The 18,363-nt window shown below is 41.0% G+C and overlaps 1 protein-coding gene across 3 annotated transcripts in view; it reads left to right on the top strand.

Moving 5' to 3' along the window:
- The window catches only part of lmx1bb (LIM homeobox transcription factor 1, beta b), a 62,927-nt gene that overhangs the window by 6,680 nt on the left and 37,884 nt on the right, over positions 1–18,363 (top strand). Inside the window, exons 2-4 of one of the 3 annotated variants that reach the window (XM_049580010.1) lie at positions 5,500–5,639; positions 7,558–7,680; positions 8,136–8,322. In XM_049580010.1, coding sequence (XP_049435967.1) covers positions 5,591–5,639; positions 7,558–7,680; positions 8,136–8,322 — 359 coding nt within the window. In that variant the 5' untranslated portion in view covers positions 5,500–5,590. Of the gene's footprint in view, positions 1–5,499; positions 5,640–7,235; positions 7,255–7,557; positions 7,681–8,135; positions 8,323–18,363 lie in introns of those variants that run through there. The other 2 variants (XM_049580009.1, XM_049580011.1) reach the window with 2 other exon arrangements.

The raw sequence follows: 18,363 nt of genomic DNA, 5'->3' as shown, positions 1-18,363 counted from the left end.
TTTCTCAAAGGGCAAAGCGTTGTTTTGTTTCTGTGTAGCTCCTTCACTCAGCACCTCTGTGAGGGATATTGAATGGTTCTCGTTGGGGAAAGATTTAATATTCTTTAGACGCTCATCAAGAGTTAGACAAAGTCACAAGTCACAGTCTCATGGAGACATTTGGAGACCAGGGTTTAATTTAGTTTTAAAATTCCCGTGCAGTAAGTTGTTCCTCATGTGTCTGAGCAGCTTAGGCTCACATGCGGACTTGTTTGGCCATCGCCTGTGTGTGAAGTAAAACAGAAGGGAAGGGGAGATCCCCACATCACAGGATAAACGGATTTTGTTATTGCTGGGTTTCATAATGTATCATCTGTTACCATCTGCTATCCAACTTTCAAATAACTTTTTTAAAATGTTTTGAAGATAATCCTTTGTAAAACGAAAAGAATTCATTGGGTTTTAACAAAACATGGGATATTAGGTTGTTGTTTTTTTCTCTTTTATTGCATGAAACAATTCAGAAAGGACCTCGTTCAATTAACATTTTAGTTTTCATGACTTTACCACAAGAAAAAAAAAGTTGAATTAGTGTCATACACTGCAAATCATAGCAAGTTAATTATGATAAGAGGAAAAATATGTTGTTTTTGACATGGAAAAGTTAAAAACACACCATTATAAAACAATGATATGAGAAAATTACAAGGATATTTTGAAAAATAGAATTTATGTAGTGCTGTTTTTGTCAAGTCAAATAAATTCATGAAAGATGAATATATACACATATACATATATATATATAGAGAGAGAGAGAGAGAGAGAGATATAGATATAGATATATATATAGATAGATATAGATATAATATGCTTACACTTTATTTTGTTGTGTTTGTTTGGTTACCCCATAATAAGGTATAATAATTGTAACTTAAACTAAATAATAATAACAATTTATAATAACTGTAACTTTAAGTACATTCTCTAAAGGTGGTTGTCATTTCAGATGCAGAACATTGAACCAACAGTGAAAAGTTATTGTAAGTTACTGCTGCAATATTATACAAAATGTGCATAAAAACATATTTGAGGAAAAAAAATATACACAAACTTAAATATATACTATTTTTTATCACCTAACAAAAGTACAGTGCAGCTCATCACAACAATAACATTAGGACAGGGTGGCTGATATATGACAGCAACAGTATAAAACAAGAGAAGAAAAAAAAATGGACAAAATGCAAATCAAAATGCAAATACTATGATGCAGAACTTATATTTAAAACACAATAAAATAATTCACATAAATTAAACTTTCTGGTAAAGTAGCATTTTTTTGGTATTTCAGCAGCATTAAATTGCAGCTACTGTTTATTAACTATTAAAAATTATTTGCATCCTGAATCAAAGATTTACATTTTTTTGACAAAATGGATGACTTATATGTCTTAACTTTTATATCTTTAAAATTTTCAATTTTACAGCATTTCAAGCCAATATTTAAAATACCAAATATAGTTTATATTGTTCTGTTATTCTTATTACAGATAGACTTACAAAGGAACTAAACAAGTAAATGAGGAAATCTATGAAATACAAATTAATCTAAAAGCCTTCTTGTAAGTATTTAAGATAAAGAAAAAAATAATTGATAGAATACATAAAAGGACATAATTTATTACAAGGATAAAAACATAATTAGTTTTAGTTTGTAGAATTTTTAAAGAAATTCAGCATGTCATTGAAAGTTTAACAAAGTAATAACAAACAGTATTTATGTGACTTGAAAGGACAGAGTAATGATCATTTTGTTTTGATTACATAACATATTCACACCCTGCATTACTGCTCTCTCTACCTGCCTCACAGTATTTTATTTGAGTATTTCTTTAGTTTAGGTATTTTTATTTTTAAGTGACAAGAAGTTTTGCTGTGGTGGAGCAGAATGAGTTGTACTGTGTGGTTGTGTCCAGCAGGGGGTGATATTGTAATTCAGTGGGCTTCAGAGGGTTCAGGTGATAGCAACACACAACTGTGAAGTAATATGTGTTTATACTGAGTCAGGGGACCAGGTGCATAAATCTGACTGCATCCTGGATCAGTGTCATCAGATGACACCACAGTGTTCCTGTGGAGAGTGTGTGATTTGATATGCAGTGGTGATCTGAACGAAATGGAGAAAGAAATTTTAATACATTTAACATAAATGGCTTATAGCCAGTTTCCTTTGCACCAGATTTTCATTGAAGGGTTATAATGATTATTATTATTCCATTCTCTCTCTCTCTTCTTTTATTTGATAGAAGTGCCATATTACTTAAACAGACTTTTTGAAAGTCATAAACATAACTCACACTAATTGTAAATAGAGTTCAACAGAAGATGGAGTACTTTAAATAATAATGTTTACATCTGTGATAACTGGATATTGTTTAGGTCTACTGCTGTAATTTAAAGGTCCATATGTACTAATAACGCAACATATAAATTATAGTAGTTTAATTATTTACTCAGAAGGTCACAAAAACTGTCAATATTCACCTTTTTAATTTTTTGATTTTAAGGGTTTCAAACCAAATATCTTCACATCTTTTAGTAAATCTTAATAATTACATGTATTATGGTTTTCAGCTTTAAATGAGTGTCTAGCCATACTTTTTAATTGTTAGTAGTGATCATATAAATAGTAGAGGTCTAAGCATTTGTATGTGTATTTTTATTAGTGCTATATAGTCTCTGGTGGGAAACAGGGCTATAATATTAGATCTTATGTTAATTAAATTACAGCTCAGTTTGGCTCTGTGTGTCTTAACATAACCTACACAAATGCAGGTAAACAGTTCTCAGACTCACATTTCAAACTTGTATGTCAGCTCGCTGTCACACAGAGCCCTGTCAGGCCATCTGTCAGGAACTCAATAAATTTGTCAGTGAAAAAAAAAAAAAGAAAGAAAGGAAAAAAGGCTGAATCCAATAAATCATAACATAAACAAATCTAGCCATGGGTTGACAGTGCTGTATTATACTTTGGCTTAATCCTGGGGGAGTTGGGATTATCCTGCAGTATCATTTTTTTTGGCTGTCTCAGTATAAGATGGGCCGTGTGGTGCAGGCGAATAAAAGCAGAAATATGTGAGTGAGTGAGAAGAAGAAAGAGAAAGTGCAGTATTTATCCTGTGTGCATCTGTGCATTTAAAACAACTCAAATAAATAAATAAGCCATATAGGCAATACTTAAAAATGTACAAAAATCAGATGGACTCAATTTGTGAGTGAAATTAAAAATCAAATCCAGTTGTTATGCAGCTTTATATGCAGGGGCCCTCAGGCCTGTGGGGCCCTGCATCTCATCCTCTATTTGTTATTACAGCAGTGCTGCCTGTTTGCTTCCTGAGTGGAATCACAGTGTAATGATATTCATTTTTTTAAGAACGCAACTAAAACAATGCAGAAACTTAAGATTCAGCTCAAATAGCAAAGAAAGAAAGAGGGGAAAATAAAAGGTTGAATCAAAGTGGATTCGTTGCAAATCGCCGACGTGCAAACCTTCAGTACGCGTCACTGCTGATCCGCGACCGGTCAGCGGCTCCGTTGGCGCAGTGCTGCCCCTCTCACAGCCACAGCCATGATTTCACGCAAACGTCCATGAGTGCGGGGTAAAAGAAAAATACCCAACAATATTTCCCCCAATTCGATAAATGCATTTAACCTGAGAAACTGTGCAGATACTGAAGGGCAACTCGGCTGCAAACAAATTAAAGGAGCCTGAATTTTTTCTTTCATTCGACTTTTAGAGGAGAAAAAAAAAACAACCAAGCATCATGGAGAGCTTAGAAACACTCATTAAAAGATCAAAGTGAGTTAACTATCAAAGTCCTCTAGCCATGCAATTTAGGGAGCCATTATGTCTTTGGTTTGCTGAGTTTCTCCTTTGAGGATGTGAAGTGTTCTTCTCATTTTCTCTCAGCTATTTTATTTTAAAAAACGCTTATCTTTGCGCTTTACTTTTACGCATAATTGAAAATGCTCACATTTCAGCTCAAGCAAAAAAAGATAATGACATAGATGCAGCCTTTCTCACAGTCCACGTTTTTAAATGTATTATATTTATTATATTATGGCTTTACGTTGAGGATTATTATTTTCTGTGATTTTATTTTTTATTATGAAACTATACATTGATTGTAGCCTCCGGGTGTGAGGCCTGACACAGTGTGAGCTGTGTGAGTTATTCTCTGCGTTGGAAAATGAATGGATCCTGTGTGGCTTATAAACAGCGTGATGTAAATGTAATTAAAGTGGGAAATGGTCTATATGTTTAGACGTATATTTTAATATGATTGATGCGCCGGTTTGGATGAGATTTAAATGTAACGAAGTCGAGAAATAATTTGATTGATTTCTTGTATTTAGTGTCAGATTTGTGCCATAATGTGGTGAATCTTTATCTTTTCAGAGGAGGCCTATTTATCATGACGCATCCATTAAAACATGCGCAATAACATAATTACGCAGTGATAATTGCGCGTAGAAGATTTCCTTGTTTTCTTAATTAACTTTTTTAAACTTTATCAATGTGAAATCTGCTGATCTTTGATCCAAAGCAGGCAAAAGTGCGCAAATTTACGCATATTTCCAACTTTGCGCCAACTCAATATTTTTCGCTTTTTCCCCCCCCGAAATTATTGCTCTTTTTCTGCATTCAAAAACCTCATTATATCCGTCTTAATATTCAGTCACTACACTCACTTTGAAAACTAATCCAAATCCCAGCAGCCATCGGGAATGTGCATTGCTTGCCATAATGGCGCATTATAATGGTCTCTTACCTTTCCGATGGATGCAACAGTTCTGCTTACTTTAAAGTCAATTACTTAACTTTAGGGGACCCATTGCTTTCTGCGCTGCACACCTGCTGCAACGCTTTTTTTTCTCCTTTCCTCCTCTCCTGCCTTATAGCAGCAGGCGAGGGAGGGCTTGTCATGTAGAGGCTCATTAAAACACCGCCGGCTAAAAGTTGGTGGATTGATTTATTGAATGAATGTTTGATGTCCTCATTCACACAAGTGACCTGGCCGATAACTGCTGAATGAGGAGGAGGAGGTGGAGGAGGAGGGAGAAGCGGGGTAACACTGGCTTTATGTTATATGTTTTTAAAAAATGTATTGATTATATTGTATTGATAGCGCAAAGCTCCAAATGTAGTGGTAAGATAATCCAATAAAGTGTGAGGAGGAGGTAATTGAGCAACCCCATGCTGATGGAGGGGCTGCAAATAGAAGAAGGGGAAAAAAAACGGCTAAGCCGGGGGTGGATGACTTCATGACTGGCAGGTATGGACTGATTGTAACACAGCAAGTGTCCTTTAATGACAATATCATTAATATTCACACTGTGTTTGTTTGTGCTTTAAACACTTCTGTAATTGTTATATAGTTTTTTTGTTTTTTTTTTAAAGGGTGACAATAGGTGAAAATAGTAATTTCCTGTGTGTTTGGCTCCCCTTGTATCTGTTAGATACCTTCAGCTATTCTCTGAGTGAACGGCAGAGGGCAACGCCAACAGTCTGTTCTCTGTTTTCCAAACTGGGCTACAGGTCATCGCCTTGATGCTTCACAAAGGACATCAAAAACAACAGCAAGGCCTTTGGATTGAAGGTAAACGCTGCGTGCAAGCACTCAGATAATTCTGCAGAAACACATGGATTTATTTTGCCTTTTATTCCTTTCTACAGACTATCTCACAATTCTGTAAATATATAACTGATATTTTTCTTTACACAATCTCCAGCAACTTATTCTTACCATAATAGCATGCCTAATTATTTACAATAATAATAGTATGGTTGCTATAGTGTCAGTCATCTCCTCATGTCTTCATTAGGCACCAGGTTGTATTTTTATTTCAATTATAATAAAGGCCATGAGTTAATCTGAACATACAGCAACATTGCTTTACAATCCGTTTCACATGTAGCTGAGCTGTGTTGCATGCGTCCTGTCCACTGTTCTCTGCCTGTGTATGTGTATGCAGCTATAGCTTTTAAAAGAACCTGACAAACATGACGATGAGCCTCTCACGCGGTGTGACTTGGGAAGGAGCGCACGGTGTGTTTTCAGACAGGCCTCTGCAAACGTCTCAATCACATCCTTACTAAATAAATGTAGGCATGTATAATATAGACGTGTAAAATTTCACAGTGTGATATATAATTGTGATCATGCGTATTTGTGCAGTTTGGGATTTTCACTCAAATTGGCCTGCTCACATTGGGCTGATTTTCATGTGCACGAGGGCTCCTTGCTCAGATAATAAGATTTATGGCTGCTGTGTACCTGCAAAATAAACACAGCGCAGGCCGCCCTGTAATTATTTTTAGTATTATCATTATTACTATTATTGCTGCTTCTCTTCTGACCCCATGATGGATAGCCACGGCTCGCACAGAGGCCACCTCGGTGCTGGACAGAGCGCTGTTATCACCACTGATCGCCAGGTGCATCAGCTGAAAGGGGACAGCAGCTTCCAGCAGAAACAATACACAAAAGAGCAAAGAGGGTGTGTGTGAGGCTGGGATGTGTTTTCCACCCCTGACGGGAATTTAAATATTCATTTATGGTGAATATAGAAAAAGTTTGTGTCTTGCTTTGGTATTTTTTAAGTTATATTTGCTAAATAATCACATCACATTGTAGAGTGTTATTTTCTGAGAAAGCGCGTGACATAATACGCGTAATAATTAGATTATTGTGACTTATTATTATTATTGTTGTTGTTGTTGTTGTTATTATGTATTATATTATGGTGTTGTTGCTTCAGAGTGAATCCAGGCCTGTGTAAAATATCATTTGTCTCTCTGTGCTCGTCTTTACGCTTGACTCCATGTGTGTGTTGTTATTGGACTGTGTGCAGCGCACTGTACTCTTCTCCAATAGCATCCCAACGGCGGTGAATGGGGGGAATGAAAAAAGTGTAGCCATGCATGCACGAGTGGGAGGATCCACTCGCTTCAATCTCGATCTCAGACTTTTGCAGCGACAGGGACACAACCAACCAACCAACCGTCTCTGATACCTCCAAAGAGTTACTGCCGGGACATCTACACACACACACTCTCCTATTTTTGGATTTGTTGTCACTTTTTTTTTTTGTTTTTTCTTTTTCTGACTTTTTGACAAAACTGTTATTCCGGTGAAGAGAAATCACCCAGCTTTCTCCCGTCGGGCTTGAGGACGAGAAGATAAAGCTTCCTCAGTCCTCTAATCATAACAGGTGACTGTTGAGAGAGTTTATTCCACCTTTATTGTGTCCTTTCTGTCTCTCCTGACACATCTGGGATCTGTGTAGCCGGCTCACACTGCCTTTACATTCTAACTTGTGCGCGCATCTGAGTCGAGCTCTTGCATTTCATCTAGTTAAGCTCATTTTGTAGTTTTTCCTCCTCCGAGCTGCAGGCTGTGTGTCACACGGAACTCAAGCGGTTTCAACAGGTTTCAGCCCCCTGTCCTCCAGCTTTGTGTGCCCGGGGATTCTCTTGTCGAGTCTGACCGTGTTCTTATATGGATATTGCAACAGGTCTGGTGTCACTGGAGCGCCTCTCCGCGGGAGAACAGCCCGAGACGTGCATCATGCTGGACGGCATAAAAATTGAAGATCATCCCCTGCGATCGGGACAAGCCACGCTCGGAGTCATGCTCGGTGAGTCTTTTATTTTACAGTATAAACCTCAGCAAATGAGTGTGAACTGGGGTCAGACACTGTTATTCCTGTCTGGATGCCATTACTGTGTGTGCATGCCCACTGCTGTTTTGTTTCCTGGCACATTGGAGCATGAAAAGTTCATATTCAGGCATGAAAACCACTGCTAACAATGAAAAATGTAGTTTTATTTGCATGTATGTGCGAAGATAACGCACCATTAGCGACCCAGCCATCTAAAGGCAAGGGGAGTGATGTAACCTGGAGGCCTTGTTGGTGTAAAAATGTCAAATTCAGTCATTAAAACCTGCTTTTTTATTATGATTAAATCCTACACACCTGAATTGATTTCTTTAGACTATAGGCCTTTATCGCTGTAGAGTTTTCACAATGTTTGACACAGGCCTTCTTCTCTCTGTCTCTGACGGGCCCCAACTCCTGTGCCGTTTTTCCAGGGACTGACTGTCATCATCCATCCGTGTGTGAAGGATGCCAGCGTCCCATCTCCGACCGCTTCTTGATGAGAGTCAACGACTCGTCGTGGCACGAGGAGTGTTTGCAGTGCACCGTGTGTCAACAGCCCCTCACCACCAGCTGTTACTTCAGAGAAAGGAAACTTTACTGCAAACACGACTACCAACAGTAAGCACAATTGTCTCCCTGCATTTCTGCAGATTGCTTTGGTTGGTGTGCAGTGATTTGAGAAAGAAAAGAGTGGAGATTGTGGCTGGCTTGAGGGCCTTATATATATGTGTGTGTGTGTGTGTGTGTGTGACATCAGTGTAAAAACGCAGCCAACTTTGAATTTCATTTTTACAAAGCAGTGTGAAAAATCAGCAATTTGGATAACTGATATAATTCAACCTATCATCTTTGCTTTATTTGCCTCACTTTATTTGACATTTGATCCTTGTAAAATTATAAAAATCAATGAAAGAGCAACAAGAACAAGAGGACTTAAATCTGAGCTTTTTACTTCCTTCAAACACTTGAATAATGAGTGTGAGCTGTGGAGCGCACACTGGCTGCAGCACACTCGCATTAGCGCTCATATATTATTGTCATGTGCTTGGCTCTCTTATTGTCACAGTGGCCCACGATATTTCCACATTTATGTCTGCGGGACCATTTCTAACACACACACACACACCAAAAAAAAAAATATATGTGATCCCACTCAGGCCCGAGAAAGTGCAGGCGGACTGTCTCGGTTGTTTCATTCCGCTCTCTGTCAGGTTTTTTCCTGATAGCATCATGTGGCATTTCCCATCATCACCAGCAGCAATCAAAATATGGAAATCATAATTTCTGTTAGGTGTCTTTACACAGTCTGAGCCCACGGCGCAGATTGGATTTATTTTCCGAACAGCCCAAATTTATTCTGTAAATCTCAGCCTTTAAATATTTTTTTAAATGTTGCTTCATTTAATTTTAGCGCGTTTTGTAATTTTTGTTGTGCCTTATTCATATTTTATTTCATTTTCTAATATTTTATTTTATTTCATTCTATTTTATTTTGATTGGATATGACATGTTTTTGCACGCGGCATGGCATCAATTTAACGCTTTAATGAAAAACAATCTGCGCTTCTTTTTGCCCAGTATGACTTACACATGCCTGCGAGCTAAACACGCAAACTTAGATTCAGTAAAATAAATAAATAAAAATACTAAGAATAATAATAATAATGAGAAGTTTAGGCATTTGCGCACGCGTGAGTCTCGCAGACACACACACTCACACAATTTTAAAGGCATTAATAATTTAGCATTAAATTAAAGTTTCACAATTTGAAAACATCTTTAAAAAAATCGAATTTATTTTGGGTTAAAATGCTGGAGTGTTATTATAACAGCACAGTAATGTGATTAAATGCAGAATGCTAATTTTATTTTATTTTTTAAATTTACAGCAACATAATAAATAAAACAAACAGCATTATTAATATTAGCCACTAAAAATAATAATTTAATAAATTATGGATAAATGAGAATAATGTAGGAATTGGCCCCTTGTGTTTTTTTGTTTTTATTGTGAATTACAATAAAGTTTTACATTCTAAATAAGGCCTGTGACAGGAAGTAGCATGGCAGCCATTAGCCATGGAGTAAGATAAATTAGTAAATTGAATTAGTAAATTATCACATAAAAGCAGCAGTGATGTCAGTATACAGAGGTATATATCGAGGCTAAGGAACAGGAGTAACAGCAATGCTGAGGGTTGCTGTTTGGCCTGTGTGGACCCTGGGGTGCCCTGTGTTTCTCATCGCATGAGCGCTTTTCATGCTTGTCACTAAATTTTCAGCTTTTTGTGTCCGGCCTTTTTAACAATTCTACTTCGATTACCGGGACATTATGGCTCTCTGCTAGATGCCTTGCAAGCAACAAAGAGTTACATCCATTGCCATGCGTGCCATTCATCCAGCTTTGTGACAGGAGTGTAGTCGGCTGATAACAATGGAAAATTCATAGCAGTAACTATGGGATACCAGAGCCACGGCGTCACGGCTCAGAGGTGGCTGGAAGCTGAGACAGTCCGGCAGAGAGGAGGATCTCTTTCTCATGCCTGTTACAACGCTGTCCATTTATTGCTGCTTCTTTTTTTTAATCTGTTTGGTGTGTGTAAGGATAAGAAGACAGACATAAACATACAAAGACAGATGTATTTTTCTTCCAAATAATACTCTCTCCTTTCCTTTAGCATTTAGTTTCTGCTTTGCTTTTGAAGTACCATATTTGGTGCACAACTGACCATTCCCCCCGTTTTCCCTGCTACATTTTAAATGCTGTGAGCTTGTGTGGCAAGTCCGATCACCCCAGCCAAACACAGCAACCTGCTGGGCGACGTCCTGCTCTCACACACTGTTATTCATCACACATCTTTTAATTCTTCACCCTCCTTCCCCCACTTTTTTTTTCACCCCTCCCAGGTTAAATGCTAGCTGGAGGGTCCTTCCATCACACAGACACAAGTATCCCCCCTTTTTTTTTTTGTTTATTCCATTTGCATTGATGGGATACTTAAAGATGTAATTGGCACCTTTTTGACTTTTATGACACCCATTTAAGATGCATTTGTCAGCCCACAAACTGCTTTGGGCTGTGAAGAGAGCTCCTAGCCTTACAGAAGTCTACGTGCCTAATTACATTCCAACAGCAACTGATTCATGCCCCGTAATCAGCTCTCACTAGCTATAATAAATCAAGGAATTGGCAAGCATGTCTTTTTTTGCACCTTTGGAACAGGTTTAAGTGCAGACGGGGGAAAACTATTGTGTACTGTGTTATTAAAACTCCCACCAACACAGTTCAACACATCCTGCTCCATATAGTGCAATTATATAGTAACAAGATTGGATCATATTAGCCTCTTTTTCTGCCGTGCAGCTGACCCGTGTTTATTGTCCCTGTCTTGATGGGAAATTTGTGAATGAGGAATATTTTTGATCCAAAAACATCTCAAATGTACAGATGTCGGGCTTCTTTTCCAGAGGAGCTGTATATTTTAGAAGAGGACAAACACAGCAATACAGCGGCACCTTTTGCAAGAATATTTCAGAGCAAGTTTGATAGAATTGAAGGTAAATAGGCAGAGCTGTCAGTTGGACGGGAGCCATAGCCGTAGAGGAGGAACAAGCTTGAACGAGACGGGTGGTATGTAAAAGGGTAGAGTGGAATTACACCACCCCGAGAGAGTTTGTTGTGCCCTGGTGTTTGGAGGTCAATTATACATCATTAGGAAGAGGGAGATCTTTTCCCCGGGGAGACCTTTCCTCTAACCAAGCAGATGCTTTGAAAGGAGCCATGTAATAAGGCCTATCACTTGACCGAAGTGTTGGACAACACCCCTGTAATGGACTGCCTTGTTAGAAACTGCCACGGGCTCCATCTACAAAACATAACATTAACTAACTATATTATACACCATGCTGCCTACTTTTGGGTCCTGCTGATGCATTAAAAAAAAAAAAAAACTCACATTCCACGGTGGATTTTTTTTTTCCTCCATGCTCTATAAAGTTTAACTGTCTTGCAAAATGTTATTTTAGAGTGTTTCATTTGTAACTTATCCAAAACACATCAGCATGCAGATTTTTCCCAATTTTCGAATTCACGCGCCGTAAGCAAAATTAAATTCAGGTCACGGTACTATGAGTAGTAGGAAAAACACTGCAGTGATGAAGCCATAAAAGCAGAGCTCCCAGAACCTGTCTCACCTCCCATGTACGCTGGACGATCCCCCGGTGTGCTGAGAGGTGCTTTTTAGAAATGTTTGGAGTGCCCTCCTGTGAAATTGTTGTTTTTTAATTAGCTGTGCTTGGGACTCTGCAGCAGTGTGTGCCGGATAGATGCTGACGGCTGGGTTTCTGTGTTAGCTCACCGAGTATGTGTGTGTGTTTTACTCACTCTAGGGCACTCCCGTGTGGCCTGGCACTTTGTGAACGCTCATACGCACACCAAAAAAAAAAAAAAAAGAAGACGTACTTTGTGTTGTCAACTTGTCCTGTAGTTTTGTAGTTAATTAAAGACTGTCCTCAGTCCTGCTACAGTATTTCAGAAGCAGCTCTGATCTGTGGGTGCCTTTGTGTGAGACTTTCTAACTTTCAGCCATACTTTCTGTTTTTTTTTTAAATACTCCCTAAAAAGGATAAAAATGTGTCTTTAGCCACTGCTCTTGGGTAAATAAAAGAGGACCTCTACAGAGAGACAAATCTAATGTTAGAAACACTAAGTCGGATAATATTGCTTCAGCTTGCTGGGATTTTTTAGTGCTCGGCAAGGAGCTAGCTGAAGCTGGCCCCGTTCCTCTGTAAGGAAGTATTGGGTTTTATGTCAACATGGCTCGGCCTGTCCCAGCAGCATACGAGGATGCATCATCTGTCATCTCATGGTTTGCTAACTGTCCCCCCCTCCCCTGGCATATTTAGACCCATGAAAAGGACCTGTTGGAGTTCATCTGCATCACTAGCTGCATCTTGGATTCTCTGTTTTGTTTTGTTTTTTTGTCATTTCCGGTTCCCACAAATAGCTCTTTGAGTGATAAATATTTGCTTTAAACATATCATTTTACATGAACCTTTGTATATATGAATAGTGCTGTTATAAAATTTACACCAGCTACATCTATAAAAGCTGCTGTTTATGCTCACTTGATGTTTTTTTGTGACGCTGTCAGTAAATCTGAAGTATTATGTTATGAAATCAGGTGAATGTTTGTACTATAAAGGCATTTCTGCTGTGTTTTTTAGCAAGAATGAGTGGGAGCAGAGTGTGTTTGTGGGGGGGCTTTAAGTATACTGGTGTGTATGTGTATGTAGCAGCACTTGGAACACAAAGCACTTTGCAGGATGCTCTGGGAAGCCACAGAGGCTCAGCCACGGTAATGCCCATCACCACTTTAGAGGCCAGACTGGTGGCGAGGGATGTGGAAAGAGGTCTCTGTGGCTTTGTGTGGGGGAGCTGTAGTGCAGGGGAGGAGAAGGATCTGCAGAGGGATCTGCCTGGTGTGCTCACATTACACTGGATGATAGCAGAGGGGTGCAGAGGAACTCAAGCATGCAATTTGTTGGTAGCCACAATTTAACCTCATCTCCTAAAGCCGGCTGTTAGGCAGCCAGTGGGACATGTCAGTCAATCGGGAATGCTAATCAGTGACGGCGGAGAGAAAGCCCCCGGCTCGGCAATGTAGTGATTTTCATTACTGGCTCCAAGTCCACGGGCCTTCAGGTTTATTTTCACAGCATGACAACTCTTCATAACAAAAAAAAGGAAGGCAACCACAAACCATTAAATGCAATTTACAAATTAGATTTTGGCTAAATCTGTGAAATACTGTAATAGGTTTCTTAAAGTAGCCAGCCGAGGAATACACGCACTCAGCAAATGTTTTCAATTTCAATTTGCCAGATTACATGTTTAAATCAGAAGAATGAACATTTTTTTAGTGGCTGGATTTTTTGCTGCATTGAAATTATTCATTTCCAATATCATTTACGGTGTGTCGGATGAAAGTGTAACATTCACAAAAGTATTTCCGCACATCTCCGGCTTTTTTTAATAATGCTTCTTATCTGTTTGTGTCATCCTGCTCTTCTAGTTTGGAAATAGCCCACACTTGTTTCTCCAGGCAGCCTGGTCGAACGTGCATGAGAAATTGAGACATGGCCTCTGCTGCTGGCTCGCAGTATTGCTGCTGGCCCCAACTGTGTATATGTGATCCCACTCTGGAATGTTTTTCCAACACGTAGGCTTTTCACAGATACACTAGAGAGGACTGGCATCATAGTGGCAAGTGCTGCATTCAGACTGTTGTGTGCCCAAGGCTTACTCTCACACTCACGTCACACATTCTAGCTCTACATGGGAATGGGCAGAGCAGTGTGTTTGTCTACATACACCCCAGGTTTTTGTGAGGGTGTGGGCGCATGTGTATGTGTGTGTGTGTACACTTGCTTCCTCTCTCTGCTCCTTTCTTTCTTTGTCTCTAATCTAAGCTCTTTCCACTGCCTCGCACTCACTTTCTGCGTTTTAAAGATACATTTCAACACCTCATTTTAGCTGTTGCATGTCTGAATTTCAGTGGTGTAGATTTTTGTACAGATACGGCAAAACATGTTTCTTTGTCCTCCTTTTTTTGCCCCTTTTAATCTTCATCAAATGAGATTAGCCCCCAAATACCGGTATTCCTGCCCAAAGTGACTGACAGAGATTTGCACTTTTATCATTAAGTGTGACACTAAGCTGGTCGGAGCTTTGTCTTGAATGGAGGGTCTGACGGAAACGGGGGCTCCTAATCCTTTTATTTGTGTCAGGCCCAGAAAGAGGGAAGAATGGGGCCGGGGTGGGATGGGGCTGCAGAATGCCACGGCCCTTAGTCCCCTCCAGACCCGGCCTCCACAGCCAAGTGAGCATGAGACTCATCCTATGTGGTCTATGCACTCGAGCGGACGCATACACACTCATGCACACACAGGCGCACATTTGTGCATCTACAGTATGTTAAAATGTTTGCTCAAGCAAATGCACACAATCATGAATACACCGTCTCGTGTACAAATACATATGCTCACCCGCTTGTGCACAAGATCGCACATGCACAGTCATTTTCGAGTGTGTACCTGCTCACAGCAGAGCATGCGTCTGTCTGTGAGTGCATGGGTTGCAGTAGCAGGAGGTTCAGTCTAGGATGAGATTAATAAAGTTTGCCGGTTCCCTGGTCGAGGTCCAACGCTAGGCTTTTGTCTGCGGCTCACATCGGGTTGTGGGGCTTCAGCTCCTTTTGTGTGTGCACCCTTGTGGTAATCCATCTCCAGCGGGAGTCCCCTGGGGCACTTTATTTACTCATTCAACTGTTTGGAAGTCTGTTAGACTGCAGATCAGATGCAGTGAAACCAATGTGATTACTTTAACCAGCACTTGCAGATTCCTGCCCAGCATCTCCTCTCACCCTGAGCTGCTGTGCTCTGCAGGTGGGAGGGAAGGTCCACACTGGCTCATCCCGCTCTGTCTGTCCTGTTTACCGGCCTGGTTCGGGGGCTTATGAAAATTCTGCATTAGTTATTGAACCTCCTGTGCCCACACACTGTAGAGCTGACTTGAGTCTTTTATTATCCTTGTGTGTTTGAGTTTGTTATTTTTCTCCCTTGCATCTGAAAAATACAAGTTCCAAAAACTGGTGGCTGACTGAATTTTGTCTCTTTCTCAGCAGATCATAATTCAGCACCATAGCAAGTGTGGTGTCACAGTGTAAAAACTAACATCTATGTTTTATTGCAAACAATGAGATGGATTTGGTTATCCATCCATCAACATAAACCCAGAGCTATGTATTTGGGGCTAACCCCCGTGTTAAACCGTTGCAGGCTGTCAGGCTCTCTGAATTTACTCTCCGTCTCTTCCCCCTGGCGTGGCTGGGGAATATGGTTGAAATCAGCTGCCAGGACCGGCATCTACTGCGAGAGCTCCCTAAACTCGCTGTTTAGAACCAGCCGCTGATTGGTGATGGCTGTCTTGGCAAGAAAAATAACCCCGTATAAAAACAGTGCAGATTGGGTTTCTACACGTCTGACTCACTCTCCTCCTCTCTGACCGGCCCCCCCACGGCAAGCCAGCATGATTTGTGCATGAGGTCCCGTGACCCATGGAAGCTTCAAAAAGCAGCGAGGGGAAATATTTGGATGATCCTGATGGGGGAGTGGAGACGTGGGAGGGAGGCAGGGATGATGGGGGCTTGGTAAGTGCAGGGCTAAGCGGTGTAAGGCAAGGCAGATGTGGAGAATCTGCAGTGCAGCCGTGATGACAGGGGAGTGTGTGTGTGCAGAGAAGATGACTGCCCATCTTGGAGTCTTATCCAGACACCCACCACCAGTGTCCCATAGGACAGCTGTAACACAGACGTCATGTTCTGCACGAAACAGTGGCAAACAGTAGAGGAGAGTGTGCACGAGGGGGCTGGAAAGAGTTGCAATAGAAGAGGCATTTTATCATCAGGTACCATGCCCTGATACTGATCGTCTGCACCTCACCCCCCTGCTGTACACCCCCGATCCCTTCTCCTCTCCCTTTACCTTTCCTCTGCCGCTTGGATATTAATGTTTCCCAGAAAGCTGCTTCAATACGTCTTCTCGGGAAATTCCACGACTCATGAACGCTGCAAAATGATCTGGTGTCTATGAAAGGGATGGATAAGGGGATAAAACATAAAGATTTTTCAAAGTGGTTTTTGTGCATATGTGATTTCATAGTGCTCTCAGGATGGAGATTTCTACTCGGTTGCCTTGATAAGAAAAATGTGTTGCTGCAGGTGAAGGCTGAGTTGTTTGCTCCATTCATCTAAATTTTCCTCCTCTAGCCGATAGTATTGTTTGATTCAACCTCATGGCCTCATAGCACATTATTTATGCACAGAATTTGCCTCGGGGGCCAGTTCACTGGAAACCCCATTGAACAGAAATAGCTGTAGTAGACTGAGGCTTGATGCAAACCCAAACTCAGCAGTTAAAAAAGCAAAGCTTTGGTCTGAGGCAACTCCAATCAGTCTTTGGCCTCTATGCTTGTCGCTGCCTCCTCCTGAGAGTGGGTGGGTTGACTGACCCCTAGGGTGTCTGTCTGCCTTAACGTTGGCCCTGCAGGCCCACGCTCACAGGGGAGCGCCAGCCCCAGGCCGGAGCTGTGCTCTGAAACCAGAGCTCCAACGTTGTGTTGTGATCCCAGCTGGAGAGACAGCTCTGGCTCTGAGTGGAGCCCTCTCGCAGCGTGCAGTCGGGGTCACCGGTGGCCTCTCAGCCTTCATCACTCCACTGTGCTTCTGCACAACACAGACTAGGACTACATTATTTATTGACCCTCAGTCTTCAGTTCTTCTAAGACTCTGTCTCGCAACAAATATCAGAGAGCTGAAGTTTTGATGAGGTCATGTTATCAATTACATCTAGCTTGGGAGGTTAAACTCCACAAAATGTTAGTTCTGCCTGCACAATTTTCTAGATGAATGTTTCACATGACTTCTGCTGTCAGTAATAGCACTCTGTCAGTGAAATACAATGTCATCTGTTATGTCTATGTTGGATGGTCTCGCTTTTAAACTTTAATCTGCAAAGTAACCAGAAAATCTGGTTTTAGGAAAAATGCCACTTTGAGTGTTTGTGGTGTGAATGTGTCTTCATGTTCATGTTTTTGCAGTTTCTCAACACAGCATGTTTATCATATGGTATCTTATAGGTTCCAGCTTCACTTTGCATTTAATCGTGTTTTTTTGCATTCCTGTGTGAATGTGCTTGCATGTGTGCAGCCATATGTGTGTGCAGCGTGCCCGCTTGTGTGTCTGTGTGTGTGTGTGTGTGTGTGTAGTGGGTCTGTCACTCGGCCAAGCATTGGACATGCTGTTGGCAGGCGACACAGTCTGTGGATTCTCCTCTTGGTCGTGCTGCTCTGGAGGCAGAAAGCGGTGCGTGCCACCCAAACCACCAGCCACCACCCCCCACCCCCACCCTCCCACCCCCTTCTATCATCAGCAGACCGGCCTTCTCCCTGCTCTCCATGCTCTCCTTTTCCTGGGCCCCAGAGCCTGGGCTGTGGCCTGTGGATGAGTGCTACATCCTGGCTGTCAGCACAGGGGTTAGCTGGGGATTGGCCTGTGGTGGAAGTGCAGTATCAGGCCCTGTCTGTCAGCTCCTCGTTCCACTTCCTCCCGCCCCTCAGCGCAGGCTTCAGTCAGTGGCACAAACATACGGCGAGCTGTGACTGACTCAGATCTCCTGCTTGAAAATGAAAGCATCACCCTCAGAATAGGCATATTCATAACCATGCCAATGAAAAGGGGCTGTTTAAAACCCTTAAGTGCTCGGGTGTTGTGTTTTTAAACAGACCGCGAAAGCTTTGACAGATGGTTTACTATTTCACCCAGTATTTCATTTCAGGTACTTTTAACTGTTGCTCTCTGACTTCCGAGGAACAACCACTCACCCACAGCATGTATTTGCATACAGTTACAGCTCCCTTGCAACCATTTTTTACTGGAAAGACCAGTATCCATTTATCAGATTGATGAATGTTTACAAAATGTCACTCAAGATATTTTATAAATCTTGTGGGTGATATATTCTCTGCCAAGATTCTGATTTTGTGCATTTACATGGAGCCCATACCTTCCCTCCGTCTGTGGATCACATTATCCGATACAC

Source organism: Epinephelus fuscoguttatus, linkage group LG6, assembly GCF_011397635.1.
Source record: "Epinephelus fuscoguttatus linkage group LG6, E.fuscoguttatus.final_Chr_v1".
NCBI classification, from domain to species: Eukaryota; Metazoa; Chordata; class Actinopteri; order Perciformes; family Serranidae; genus Epinephelus; species Epinephelus fuscoguttatus.
The sequence above is the reverse complement of the archived record's forward strand: the minus strand, read 5'-3'. Positions and strand labels throughout refer to the sequence as shown.